Here is a 12,848-nt window from a genome sequence, read left to right as displayed (position 1 = left end):
ATATATGTTGATAGGATCTGAACTGACGGTAACTGACCAGGAGAGAGATCTTGGAGTCATGGTTGATAACTCACTGAAAATGTTTACTCAGTATGTGACTGCAATAAAAAAAAAGGCAAATGCTATGCTGGGGATTATTAGGAATGGGATTGAAAACATCAGACAGTATGGTGCAATCTCATTTGGAATACTATGTGCAGTTCTGGTCACCACACCTCCTGAAGTCATATGAGGGTCTTCCAGCTATTTTATGACATTGGAAGAGGCACAGAAAAGAGCAACTAAAATAATTAAGAGGATGAACACTTTCTCTATGAAGAAAGGTTAAAGAGGTTAGGGCTCTTTAGCTTGGAGAAACAATGATTGAGGGGTGACGTGATAGAGGCTTATAAAATTATGCATGGGACAGAGAAGGTAGAGAAAAAAGTACTTTTCTCCTTTTCTCACAATATAAGAACTCATGGGCACTCAGTGAACTTAATGAGCAGTAGACCTGAAAGAGATAAAGGGAAGTACTTCATCACCCAAAGAGTAATTAACATATGGAATTAACTGCCACAGGAAGTCGTAGAATCATAGAGTTTGAAAGGACATCCAGGGTCATCTAGTCCAACCTCCTGCACAATGCAGGAAACTCACAAATACCTCTCCCTGAATTCACAGGCCACAGTGGTGGCGGCTACAATCATAACTTCAAGAGGAGACTGGATAAATATAAAGTGTGGAGGTCCATCAGCGGCTATTAGCCGCAAGGTAAAGATAGAACATGAAGTCTGGGGCAGTGATGCTGTGTATTCTTGGTGCTTGGAGGGGGGCAACAGTAGAAGTTCTGGCTCCATCAGTGGACCTCCTGATAGCACCTGAGTTTTGGCCACTCTGTGACAGAGTGTTGGACTAGATGGGCCATTTGCCTGATCCAACATGGCTTCTCTTATGTTATTAAAATAAAATTTGAGGGCAGGTGATGCCAAGGAAAACTGAATTTTGTGGGTTGGATCTGGTGGCTCTATTCCAATAATGGTGACACTCCTTTGTGTCCCCTACACCATACCACAACACTAGCAGTCCTCTTACTTGCTAAGAAGCCCTTCTGAGCTGCAGGATACAACCCTGTGTCTTAAATAAATTATATAAATGGAGTGAACTTGGACTATTTATTTAAATTTTATGTAATTTATTCCGTAATTCCAAATATTTAATACTATTTAGTATTGTCTTGGAGAGTCATGCAGTAGAGGTCTCTGCTGGGAGGTACACTTCTCCTAAACATGGTGGTTCTATTTGAGGCTGCCGCACCTACAAGTTCTTACTAGATCTCGCTTCTGTGAATTTCTCATCCCTGTTTTTAAACCCACATGGCATCCCTGAGGCTGATCTGTGTGCTGCATGAAAAAGTAGTTCCTTTGGTTTTGTGCTTTGATTTTTTTTTTTAAAATATGCCCCTCTGGGTGCCATTTGTTTTTGGCTGAGAATGCAGCTTATAAACACTCAAATAAATAAAACGTTGCCTCTCCTAATCCTAATGCCAGTTGGTTTTATTGGATGGCGCTGAGATCAAGAGTTTTGAGAGTGAATAATGTATCTCTGCTTGCCTCTGTTACTGCCCTCCCTTTTCCTTTATGCCTCCTAAGATGCATTGGGCTTGCTTGCTGATGTTCATGCTTTCCAAAATATGCAGACTTTCTTTTCCTTTCCCTTTGGCAACTCAGCTTCTTCCTGGCCTTAATCTTAACAGGGCAAGATGCTGGAAGATCCATGATTAGAACTTCCCAGCATTATTTATTTATTTATTTATTTACTTACTTTCTTATTTATTTATTTAACTGGATTTTTGACTGCCCTTTCCAAAATCTGGCTCAGAGCAGTTCACATATAGCAGTTATAGCCAATAAAATTGAAATAAATAACATTAAAACCATTACAAGTCAAGATGGCTTCAGATTCTAGAGGTGCTACTATCATTCAGGAGGGGTGAAGCTGATGTGGAAGTGCCAAGATGGAACTGTCACTGCCCTCAACCAAATCCCTGGTGGATCATCTCTGCCTTACAGACCCTGCAGAAAGGTAATAAGTCCAGCAGGGCCCAGATGAAGTTGGCAGAGAGTTCCACCAGGTTGGGGCCAGGGCAAAGAAGGCCCTGGCCCTGGTTGAGGACAGCCAGATATCTCTCCAGTCTGGGAATGCCAGAAAGAGCAGTCATACAGGGGCCTCCTTTGGACTGGACCTGTGATGGGACAGGAGGGTGTGATGGTGGTTTTGATTAGTGCACCTATGGAGGGGGGTTGAGGTAGAAGAGTTACCCTCCTCTCCCCAGTGGACCAGTTCCAGATTTGGGGCCCATCAGGCTGAGTTGTGGGGGATCTCCCAGAATTACTGGCCTAACTGAACTGAGCACATTCTTTCCCAGTTTAACTGCCCTTCTCTCATTCCTCTCACCCTCCCCTCTGTCAAATCTTAGTGTCACGCTCTGGGTACCTCTCCCGGTCTCCCGGCGCCGCCGTCGCCCCTCCCGGGCACTCTGGGGCATTCCCCAGAGGTCTCAGAAACAGGGGTGGGAGCCAGGTTACTTCACCGCAGGCCCCCGTTCCCCTCCTGGCTGTGCTGCGGCTCCTGTCCCTCTCTCGCGCGAGGCAGCCTCAATAAGCACCGGCCAGCTTCCTCCCCGACGTCCTCCTTCCCTCCCTTTATCCCCCCGTCTCAGTCCTCCCCCCTCCTGGGTTCTGCCCCTCTCTGGCTCCTCCCCCCTTCAAAGCCCCAGATGCCCGGGAGAGGCGAGCCGGGGCTGGGCTGCCTGGGCGTGCCTCGGGCATCTCGGACTTCTGCAGCGTGCTGGGGTGTGGCGTCTCTCGCCACCACGGGTCAGGCGGCTCTCCTCCTCTCTGCCCAGCGCTGGGCTCAGCTTCTCCCTCCTGCTCCCCGACGTCTTGCTCTGGCCAGGCTCCTCGGACCCGGAGACGGGCGCGGTGGCTGAGAGGCGCCGTTCGGGCGGCTGTTGGCACTCCGTCAGCCCAGGTGAGGGGTGGGGCCGCCGTGGGGGCTTGGGAAGGTGTGGGAGGCTCTCGGGGCGGCGGCGGGGGCCGGGAGTGGCTGGCAGGCGCCGGGGGGTCCCCCTTGCGTAGTCCTCGCCCGGGCTGGGCGGGACACTTAGCTTGTAAGTTTTTTGGGGTCTTCTTTTCAGTGCTGTGTGAAACTTCATGCACAGTGATTGCATTATCTAAACAGTAAATTATTCTCATAATAGGAAGAAAAGAGAGTTTTGCCACAACTGTATGCTGATTGCCCTTCCCCTCCCCCCCCCAGCCATCTAACCATTGCCTGCATCTTTTAGGTGATGCTGTGCATGAAGATCAGAAGGTGAAGACCCAGTGGCCGCGGTCAGCAGATGAACCAGGAGTGTACATGGCACAAACAGGTAACCATGTCTGTGTGAAAGCTTTGGGGAGGCATTAGAAATTGTCCAAGCATGCTCATCAAATCTTTTCCAGCAGTCTTTATTAGTGTGGTTTTTTAAAAACAGAATATTAGAAAAACAATAATAGTTCAAAAGGAGAAAACAGGGAGCTTAAATATTATAAATACTGTCTATTCTATTTAGGTCTCTGTTTAGAGCCATTATTTGATTTGATTTAAGTTCATTGATGCCTCACTTTCCCCCTCAATGGGACCTGAAGTGGCTTTCAGTATTCTTCTCCATTTTATCCTCACAACAAACCTGTGAGGTAGGTTAGGCTGAGAGGGTGTGACTGGCCCAAGGTCTGATAGTGAGATTCCATGGCAGAGTAGGGATTCAGACTAGGGTCTCCCAGGCCCTAGTTTGGCTCCGTAATCACTGCTCCATAAACTCTCACGCCATGCTGACTCACACAACCGATGGAGTTGCTACCAAGAAAGACTTCATTGTAAGCAGGGATTTTTTTTTTTGTAGCAGGAACTCCTTTGCATATTAGGCCACACTCCCTGATGGAGATGGAGCCAATCCTCTGAGAATTTACAAGGCTCTAAGTACAGGACCTAGTGTAAGCTCCCGGGGGATTAGCTACATCAGGGATGTGTGGCCTAATATGTAAAGGAGTTCCTGCTACAAAAAAGGCCCTGATTAATCTACCTTGGAGAACAACTGGGGTAATGGCATGTTATCTGGATTTTAGAATAAATAAATACTTGAAACAAAGTTGGTGAATCCTCTCTGGATGCATGAAAGGAATTTTGAGAGAAGCCTGCAGAATTTTGATACATTTTTGAGAATTTCTCCAATGGACCTCTGTAAGTTTCTAAGTGATCACCAGAGTTCACCTAAAATGAAGCAAATGTTAAGATTCCTCCTCAGAATGGAATACCTGAAACATTTTGGAAGAAAGCAAAAGGCCTTTTATTAGGGTAACAAAATATTTAGGGTAACAAAAGCCGCCCTGAGCCTGCCTCGGCGGGGAGGGCGGGATATAAATAAAAAATTATTATTATTATTGTTATTGTTATATTTCATAGGGTTTTTTTTAATAGCATTGTAGTTATTGCCATTTTTTGAGGAACTGAGGGGAAGCAGAAGGAGTTTTATGTGATTCTTTCCAGTGATACCCTGCATCCCCTGCTCCAGGGGCTGGGTTACCCAGTAACAGAACGCATGACAGGTTAGGGGACCCCATTCCAGTATCCCCAAACACATCACTTTGTTTTCCTTATTGAAGTTAATGTCGTTAACATATTAGCTCTTGGTAACCCCATCTTGTCTAGGTTGTGAAATGAGTCCCAACTGTGACCCAGATTACAGCCTGTATTGTATTTAAAGCCTGGATTGTATAATAATAACAATAACAATAATAATAATAATAATAATAATAATAATAATAATAATAATAATAATAATAATAATAATAATTTATTTATATCCCCCCTCCCTGCCGCAGCAGGCTCATTTCATGTGCCCATTTCGTTTATGCAACCCCCCCCCCCCCAGTTTCTTCCTTCTCAGTTACTTATTTAGGGCACATTCAGATATGGTAGAACCCAGGAAGGAACCTATGTATAGACATAACTTCTTTTAAAACTTGAGGATTCTGGGGCTTTGTCATTATTTTCAGAAATCTGGTGAATAACCGCTTCAGGAGTGGAGGAACTTGCCAGATGTCTGCTTGGTATTGGGGCCTAAACGTGGGACATGCTATCCATCAACTTCTCTGCTAGCCCCAATAATCACATGCATTTTAATTAAGATGCAGCCTCCGATGACTGCGAAAGCGGCATCTCATCTTCCATCCTCAGTGGTCCCCTGAGCGCCATCATTTTTGTGGCGGCAGCAAATTGCAAAGATGCAGAGCTGGCCCCCCTTCTTCCTCTGTCCCCCTCTTCCCTGGTGCAACTGAGTTTAATTTGCTCCATTTATGTGTTCTCTTTGCACCCTCCTTGGAGACCCATAAAGAAAACAAATCTATTAATTGTTGAGTTCGTATGTATTTATTTAGCAAATTTGTCTGGCTTAATGTGAATGCCAGTCACTTCCCCACTCCCCCATCCCTTCTCCTTGCCTTTTGATTTATGTTCTGTGGGCTATTGCATGCACACAGAAAGACAAACACAGGAAAGATCCAGGAGTGTTTAAAAGGATCCACTGTGGCGTTTGTGCAAATATGGATTTTGGAGTGCCTTGTTTTTTGCCATCAGTCCTAGCAAGGTTCAGAACCTGGAGTATTTTGGTCAGGCGTTCAAGACCCTGTCCCTAGTTTCAGATCTCTGCTCAACCACAAAGTTTGTAAAACTGCCTCAGGGGGCAAGTAATTATCTCAGAGTCCCTATGCCCCCCCTCCCAACACTAAATGCTTGTGAAGATTTTCAGACAATAGCAAGCCAAGTATTCTTCAGCCTCGTACTTCACAGAACAAGATTTTGATTCCCCTTTAGGAGGAGAGGCCACTGCGGTGTTAGACATTTCTCTGCAGCCATGAGGACTAGAAACTTGCACTAAGAAACAGAAAACTGCCTGTCTCATACTGAAGACAATAGTTTTTGAAGGGAGACTTTTCTTCATGATCAGTGCTACCCAGATTTCCAGTTCTGTGCTCTTGATGTCCTTGGTGTTGTGATGCACCCTACTGCCCAGTTGTGGCTTGATCATATTATTCCCAAATGGTTCCACTCCTATTTTAGCTGTAGCCTGCTACAGGCATGCCTAAGAGTTTGAATTTGCTGCCTTAATATTCATTGTGCCCTCATATTTGAAGGACATTGTTCTGCAGCACCTGCTTCTCACAACGATGCCTCTTTTGGGTAATATTTGCTTTCTATCTCTTGCTGTCCAGAACATGTAACACCCTCCTCTGATTTCTTTCTCCCATCTGTTCCACCGTAATTTAAATGGATGCCCTCTACTTCAGATCTGTCCAATGACTTCAAATAGATCATCAAATAGATCACCAGATTGTTGGAAATGTCAGGCTCCCTCTCAGGGCAGAGGAAAGGGAAAAGGTGAGGTGCATTCCTCCACTGATGATTAAGGGCCAAACTAGATGATACAACCTCCCCAGGACTGCTGCCGCCATTTTCGTGCTCACTTTAGAAATACTGGGGGAGGGGCTGATCCTGCTTGGGATGGCCGGAGAAGGGGGACTGAGCTTCAGCTAGATCTGCCAGCTCTGGTTGTGAAGGCAATGAGAACTGGTAGCCATGGGACAAATTTTAGCATATCTTTGCATTGCAGTAAAAGATGCAGCCCTGATTTCCACTGTAGGCCAGCCACTGCACTCCTGAAGGGCATTTACGTATCTTGAAAAGTGCCAGAAATGCATAAGGTGTAAAAACACGGTCATTAGGAAAGTGCGATAGAAAAACATGGAGGCCAGTCTTTTTGAAACTCTTTTAACTTGGCACCAACGTTCTTTTGTAGGAAGTTAAGCCTCCAGGTTGGCTTCTTGTGTTACTTTAAGAGAAGTTGACAAGCAGCTTCAGAATTTGCAAGGTATTCCACTAACTGTTCAAAAACTCACCTCTCTCCCCTTTTCTCTTCTGGCTTTCTTTACATCTTCTGAGATACTTCAGCAGAGGACCAACCTGTAAAAAACACTGCAGCAGGAACATATTCTAGCTACACCATATAAAGCATGCATATGTATACATATGCACACATATGTACACATATACACACACACATATATATACACACACACACATACTGCATTAAACAAGTCTTGGAAAGCTGCTGTCCTTCACCAAAGGAGCTGTTCCTCAGAGCAGTGCTGAATCCCAGCCCTTACAGAACACGACTGTCATATCCCTGAATACATTAAGCTCCTGAGTTTTGAATCTGTTCCGCCCATTTTGCCTTTGTGTCCCCAACAAAGCAGAGGGAAGTTGCTGAGAGCAGTAGTAGTAGTTTTGATGCTAAAAATAGGAAGTGGAGATCCCCTTTAACCACCAAAAAAGGCTGTTTGGGGGATTATGGGATCTGCCTGGGGAAAAAAAAACACCCCAATGTAGTAAAGAGGGAATTGCAGGAGAGTAAGTGGTAAAGCTGGCTGGATCCAACCCACCATGGAGCATGGCTGTGTCCATATGATTTAGATGAATCTAACAACAATAAAAAGACCATGGATATAGCGTGAGATTAACATGGAATTCTTGGGAATTTATATTATCTCCTAGACCTGCCAAGCACCTGGTGGGGGTGGGAGATCCCCATCCCCAGGTTCTGCTGATAGCTGCCATTCCAAGCTGTAGACAGAGAATATTTTCTTACAAGACAAAAACAGTGGAATGGACCTGTTCTGGCCTTCAGGTCTAATTCCACCCTTCCCTCCAAGGTTTTTCTCAACACTTGGAGACACTTTTCTCTCTCACTGGTAATTGGCCACCACCCCCTGAGCTTGTAGGAGTGGCTCACTGGGAGGGTCAGGTGAGCCAGTTTGGTGTAGTGGTTAAGAAGAAGAGGAGGAGATTGGATTTATACCCTGCCCTTTACCACCCAAAGAAGACTTAGAGTGGTTTACAATCTCCTTTCCCTTTTTCTCCCCACAACAGACACCCTGTGAGGCAGGTGGAGCTGAGAGAGCTCTCCTACAAACTGCTCTTGAGAGGAACAGTGCAAGAATCTGTGACTAACTCAAGGTGACATCAGCAGGTGCATGTGGAGTAGGGAATCAAACCCAGTTCTCTTAGATAAGAATCCATGCGCTTAACCACTACACCAAACAGGCTTTCCCAGTTTGAAGAACTGGGTTTGATTCCCCACTCTTCCACTTGAAGCCAGCTGAGTGACCTTAGCTCAATCACAACTCTCTCAGAGCTCTCTCAACCTCACCTACCTCACAGGGTGTCTGTTGTGGGGAGAGGAAGGGAAAGTGATTGTAAGCCACTCTGAGATTCCTTCAGGTAGTGAAAGCCAGGTATAAAACCAACTCTTAACATAAGAACATAAAATAAGCCATGTTGGATCAGGCCAGTGGCTCAACCAGTCCAACACTGTGTCACACAATGGCCAAAAAAACCCCACGTGTCATCTGGAGGCCCATCAGTGGGGCCAGGACACTAGAAGCCCTCCCACTGTGCCCCCACGAGCACCAAGAATGCAGAGCATCACTGCCCCAGATAGAGAGTTCCAACAATATGCTGTGGCTAATAGCCACTGATGGACCTCTGCTCCATATGTATATCCAAACATATCCAACTCTTCTTCTTAGAATCATTGAATCATAGGATTGGAAGGGACCTCCAGGTTCATCTAGTCCAGCCCCCTGCACAATGCAGAAACTTCACAAATACCTCCCCCACACACATACATCCCAGTGACCCCTGCTCCATTCCCAGAAGATGGCAAAACCCCTCCAAGATCCCTTGCCAATTTGGCCTGGGGAAAAATTTGGCAAGGAATCCTGGAGATTTTTCTTTTTCTTCCCTACTTTCCTTTCACTTTCTGAGGCCTTGTCTCTGTGTCTCCTGCTCCTGGCATCTGGTCACCATGGGGAGACTTACTGCATTCTGTGTCCTTGGAGGAATAGCTGCTTGCCAACTGCCAGCCTTTCCCCTGGCGCTCCTTGTAAAATAGCATATCCAAGATGGTAGAGGTCTAGGTGGTACAGAGAACCACTACCATTACTGAAAGCTATAAAGTATTTATTAAAAAGAAAATGTTCACAAGCCTACTTATAGCACAGCACCAGAATGTACAAGGGATTTAATAGAAATGGGTAAAAGGCAAATCCTCTGTCCCTCTCTTATATGTGCCCTATCAGATGTTAAAAAATAGGACTGGCTCCTTTTGCTTAGGAAGTTGTAGAATTACCATTATCTTTTGCTTAGGAAGTTATACAGTCACCATTTCTCCAGCTCTGTAGGCCAGCCATGTGGTCAGTGGCTGCCTCCTCAGTTGAGAGTTCTGTCCCCTCTTATGGACTCAGCACCTAAAGAAAGAGAGTTTCTTCCTTGCTTCCTTGAGTCTATCAGCTCTTTTTTCCCCTCCTATTGACCTGATCAGGCCAGGTCAAATAAGCTTTTCCTGAAGATTATTCTTGGAGCCCTTCTAGTCTAAAGTCCTTCAAATCTCTGTTCCTGCTTGGAGAAGGGGGAGGGGGACACTGGGCTATTGTCTCTAGCTAGACCTATTAGTCATTATAGTCAAAATTATAGTCAAAGCTATGGTATTCCCAGTAGTAATGTATGGCTGTGAGATTTGGACCATAAGGAAGGCTGAGCACAGAAGAATAGATGTTTTTGAGCTGTGGTGCTAGATAAGAATCTTGAGAGTCCCTTGGACTGCAAGAAGATCAAATCAGGCAGTCCTAAGGGAAATCAACCCTGACTGTTCCCTGGAAGGTCAGATGCTGAAACTGAACCTCAAATGCTTTGGCCACCAAATGAGAAGGGAGCACTCACTGGAGAAGATCCTAATCCTGGGAAAGACAGAAGGCAAAAGAAGAAGGGGACAGCAAAAGATGAGATGGCTGGACAGCGTTACTGATGTAACTTATATGAATTTGAGCAGACTTCGGAGGATGGTAGAAGACAGCAGGGCCTGGCGTGACTTTGTCCATGGGGTCGCAAAGAGTCGGACTTGACTGTGCGACTGAATAACAAAGACCTATTAGCAATTCAGAAGAGGTAGATGAGGTGAGCCTGGAAAGCCATTGACTGACTTCCTCCTCCCTACCTGTTCTATGCCTAGAAAGTGGGGGGGGGGGGGAGCTTTTAAAAGTCAGAATGAAGGTTTTGTTCATTTAAATCGCCAAAGGAAAAAAATCACATTTCTTCGCAAGAACACAGCCCTGGAAGTACTTACCAGAAGTGACAAGGGGTAGCTCTAGGAATTGCCAGAAACCATAGAGTTCCTAGAGCTACATCTTGTAACTTCCATGATAGTTTTAGGAATCTCAGGAAAGTGTGGTTTTAATGTAGAGTTTTCGGCAATTACTGGATCTACCTTTTGTCACTTCCATTTTTTTTTAACAGAAAGTGACATAGCATGGCGCTTGACATCACTGCCCCCCCACATGGCTCTGCCTACAACCCTCCTGCCAGTTGACAGGTCATACCTGCCTGGCAACCCTAACAAACCCCTCCCCATTAGTGAGTGGAAGATAAATGCTTTTGTGCCTCAAGATTGAGTGGATTTTGGGGAGAAACAGTTTGAATTTTCCTGCATTGAGTGGCCATTGAGTTTCATGGAATTAAGCTTAAACTTCTTGAAACATCCTTCTTTCATGCCTGTTTAACTTCTATATTTCTAAACAAGCTGCTTATTTCAAAAGATGTTGCAAGGCATGGAAATGCTCTCCCTTTTAATATGTGAGAGCATTTCCAAATATGATCTCACACCTGCAGATTGGAATGGTACAGGCTAAAATTTTGTCCTCTCCTTCTGTGTAAAGCACACAGCAAATCAAGGCCATTGAGGTGAGACTGCATGATGAAACCATGAAACCTATGAGTACTATGCTTGGGGTGTAAGTTTCCCTGTTCTCATTACCTATTTTATATTTTGATCCTTCATACTTGGAAATTATTGATTCGTATGCTGTTGAAGGCAGGATATATTTTGAGTGCCAATGTTGTTTTTTGCACCTGTGCAGTCAGCAGTATTCCTGCACTATGCAGGGAGCTGCCACCGCCACATTTTACAAATGTGCTTGTTTCTTTAACCCCTTAATGCTTCAAGGAACAGCCAGTGTGATTCCTGAATCCGTATTTTGCAAATGCAGTTAAAGACCTGGTAAATGAGAATGTAATTTGTAGAACAACAGTGTCCAGATCTGTTGCCACTGCCTCCTCCTCCTCTATCTCTCCCGTAAGACAATCCTTTTGAATTGCCATATCAGCACATGCAAGCAGATGGCTGGAAGTTTGTGATGCACAACATACACAATGTAGGATGACTGGCTAGATAGCAAAATCGCTTCCCTCACACAAGACCTACAGTCCCAAAGCAACAGCATGAAAACATCCATACATGAAATATCAATATATCTAATCCTCAACCTGGCCAAATCTGAATATACTTAAACCCTGAAACTGGAGCTGTGACTAGACAAGACAGAACTGAACCTGAAAAATTCCCCAAGTTTGCAGAAACATCTGAAATATTAAAAAAAACAAACCCGAAAAGGATTGTGGGGTTAAGCCCCCCCCCCTCCCGTTCATGTCTCACTCAGGACAGACTGTTGACTACTATTCAACACTAGTCACCCCACAAAAGCCAATGTAGTGTAGTGGTTAGAATTTGAGTCTAGGGTCTGGAGACCAGGTTCAAATCCTCAATCTGCTGTGGAAACTCACTGGATGAATTTGAACCAGTTGTAGATTCTCTGCCTAACTTAACTCACAGGGTTGTAGTGGGGATAAAATGGAGAAGAGAATGGTGTTATCTGCTTTGGGTCTCCATTTTTGGAGAAAAGTAGGATATAAAATGAGTAAATAATAATTATTGCTAAAGGTGGGCTGAAGATAAAAGGTGGGTGGGTGAGCTGGTGGTTGAGAAGGAAATGCTTCCAGGAGGAGGGAAAGAGGGTTGGTGGGGATACAGGGGAAATGAAGTGTCCCCTGCAAGTGCTTGTAGGTTCCCTACAATGCACCTGGGGTAGGTTTAGCTGGTACCTTGAAATCTGGCCAGAGTTTTCCCAGGGAGAGGCTGCTGGGGGAGGAAGGACTGAAGACAGAGGGCAGCTTAAAGGCAGATTGGCTGGTGGAGGAAGAAGGGAGAGATTATGGCGACTTTCAAGGAAGAGAAAGAGGAAATAGTGGGAAAGGAGGAAATGAGATGCCTCCTCCACAAGTCCTTTTGGGTCCCCTGCTTGTTTGCAATCTAATTTAGAGTTCTGTCTTTTAAAAAAAAATATTTAAAATTTTATTAAAATACTTTGATCATGGCATTCCTGTTGTGTGGTTCAAGGTTTCCTCCTGTTCATAATTCAGAAGTAATCTGGTCCACTGCTCTGGATATGAGCAAGTAAGCGAGTCCTTTTCTGTTTTGTGTTTGTCTCCATTTCTCTCTCAGGAGACCCTGCAGCTGAGGAGTGGTCCCAGTGGAGCGTATGCTCACTGACCTGTGGGCAGGGCACCCAAGTGCGGACCCGCTCCTGTGTCTCATCGCCTTATGGAACATTGTGCAGCGGGTTGTTGCGGGAGACACGGCTATGTAATAATACTGCCACCTGCCCAGGTAGGGGGAACTGGAAGGACTGATGTTGATGCTCCCCCTTCTCTTCCTTCATCAACCTTTCCCTCATTGTTTTGTATTGTTTTCACAAGACATGCTAATCGTCGTCGTTGTTCCAAGAATCTGCTCAGTTATATCACATGGATCTACTTTGTGGGCATCCAAATGCTCTTAGAAACAGATGATCTTCCCTACTAAATTTTCCCTGCCCTTC

At 45.1% G+C, this 12,848-nt stretch overlaps 1 protein-coding gene across 6 annotated transcripts in view; it reads left to right on the top strand.

Annotated features, from left to right (window-relative positions):
* Window positions 1-12,848, top strand: part of ADGRB2 (adhesion G protein-coupled receptor B2) — a 305,016-nt gene that overhangs the window by 138,367 nt on the left and 153,801 nt on the right. For 5 of the 6 annotated variants that reach the window (XM_060257848.1, XM_060257847.1, XM_060257846.1 and 2 more), the window contains exons 3-4: window positions 3,329-3,412; window positions 12,473-12,637. In XM_060257848.1, coding sequence (XP_060113831.1) covers window positions 3,329-3,412; window positions 12,473-12,637 — 249 coding nt within the window. The remainder of the gene's footprint in view (window positions 1-3,328; window positions 3,413-12,472; window positions 12,638-12,848) is intronic. The other variant, XM_060257849.1, reaches the window with a different exon arrangement.

Source organism: Heteronotia binoei, chromosome 17 (assembly GCF_032191835.1).
Source record: "Heteronotia binoei isolate CCM8104 ecotype False Entrance Well chromosome 17, APGP_CSIRO_Hbin_v1, whole genome shotgun sequence".
NCBI classification, from domain to species: Eukaryota; Metazoa; Chordata; class Lepidosauria; order Squamata; family Gekkonidae; genus Heteronotia; species Heteronotia binoei.
The sequence above is the reverse complement of the archived record's forward strand: the minus strand, read 5'-3'. Positions and strand labels throughout refer to the sequence as shown.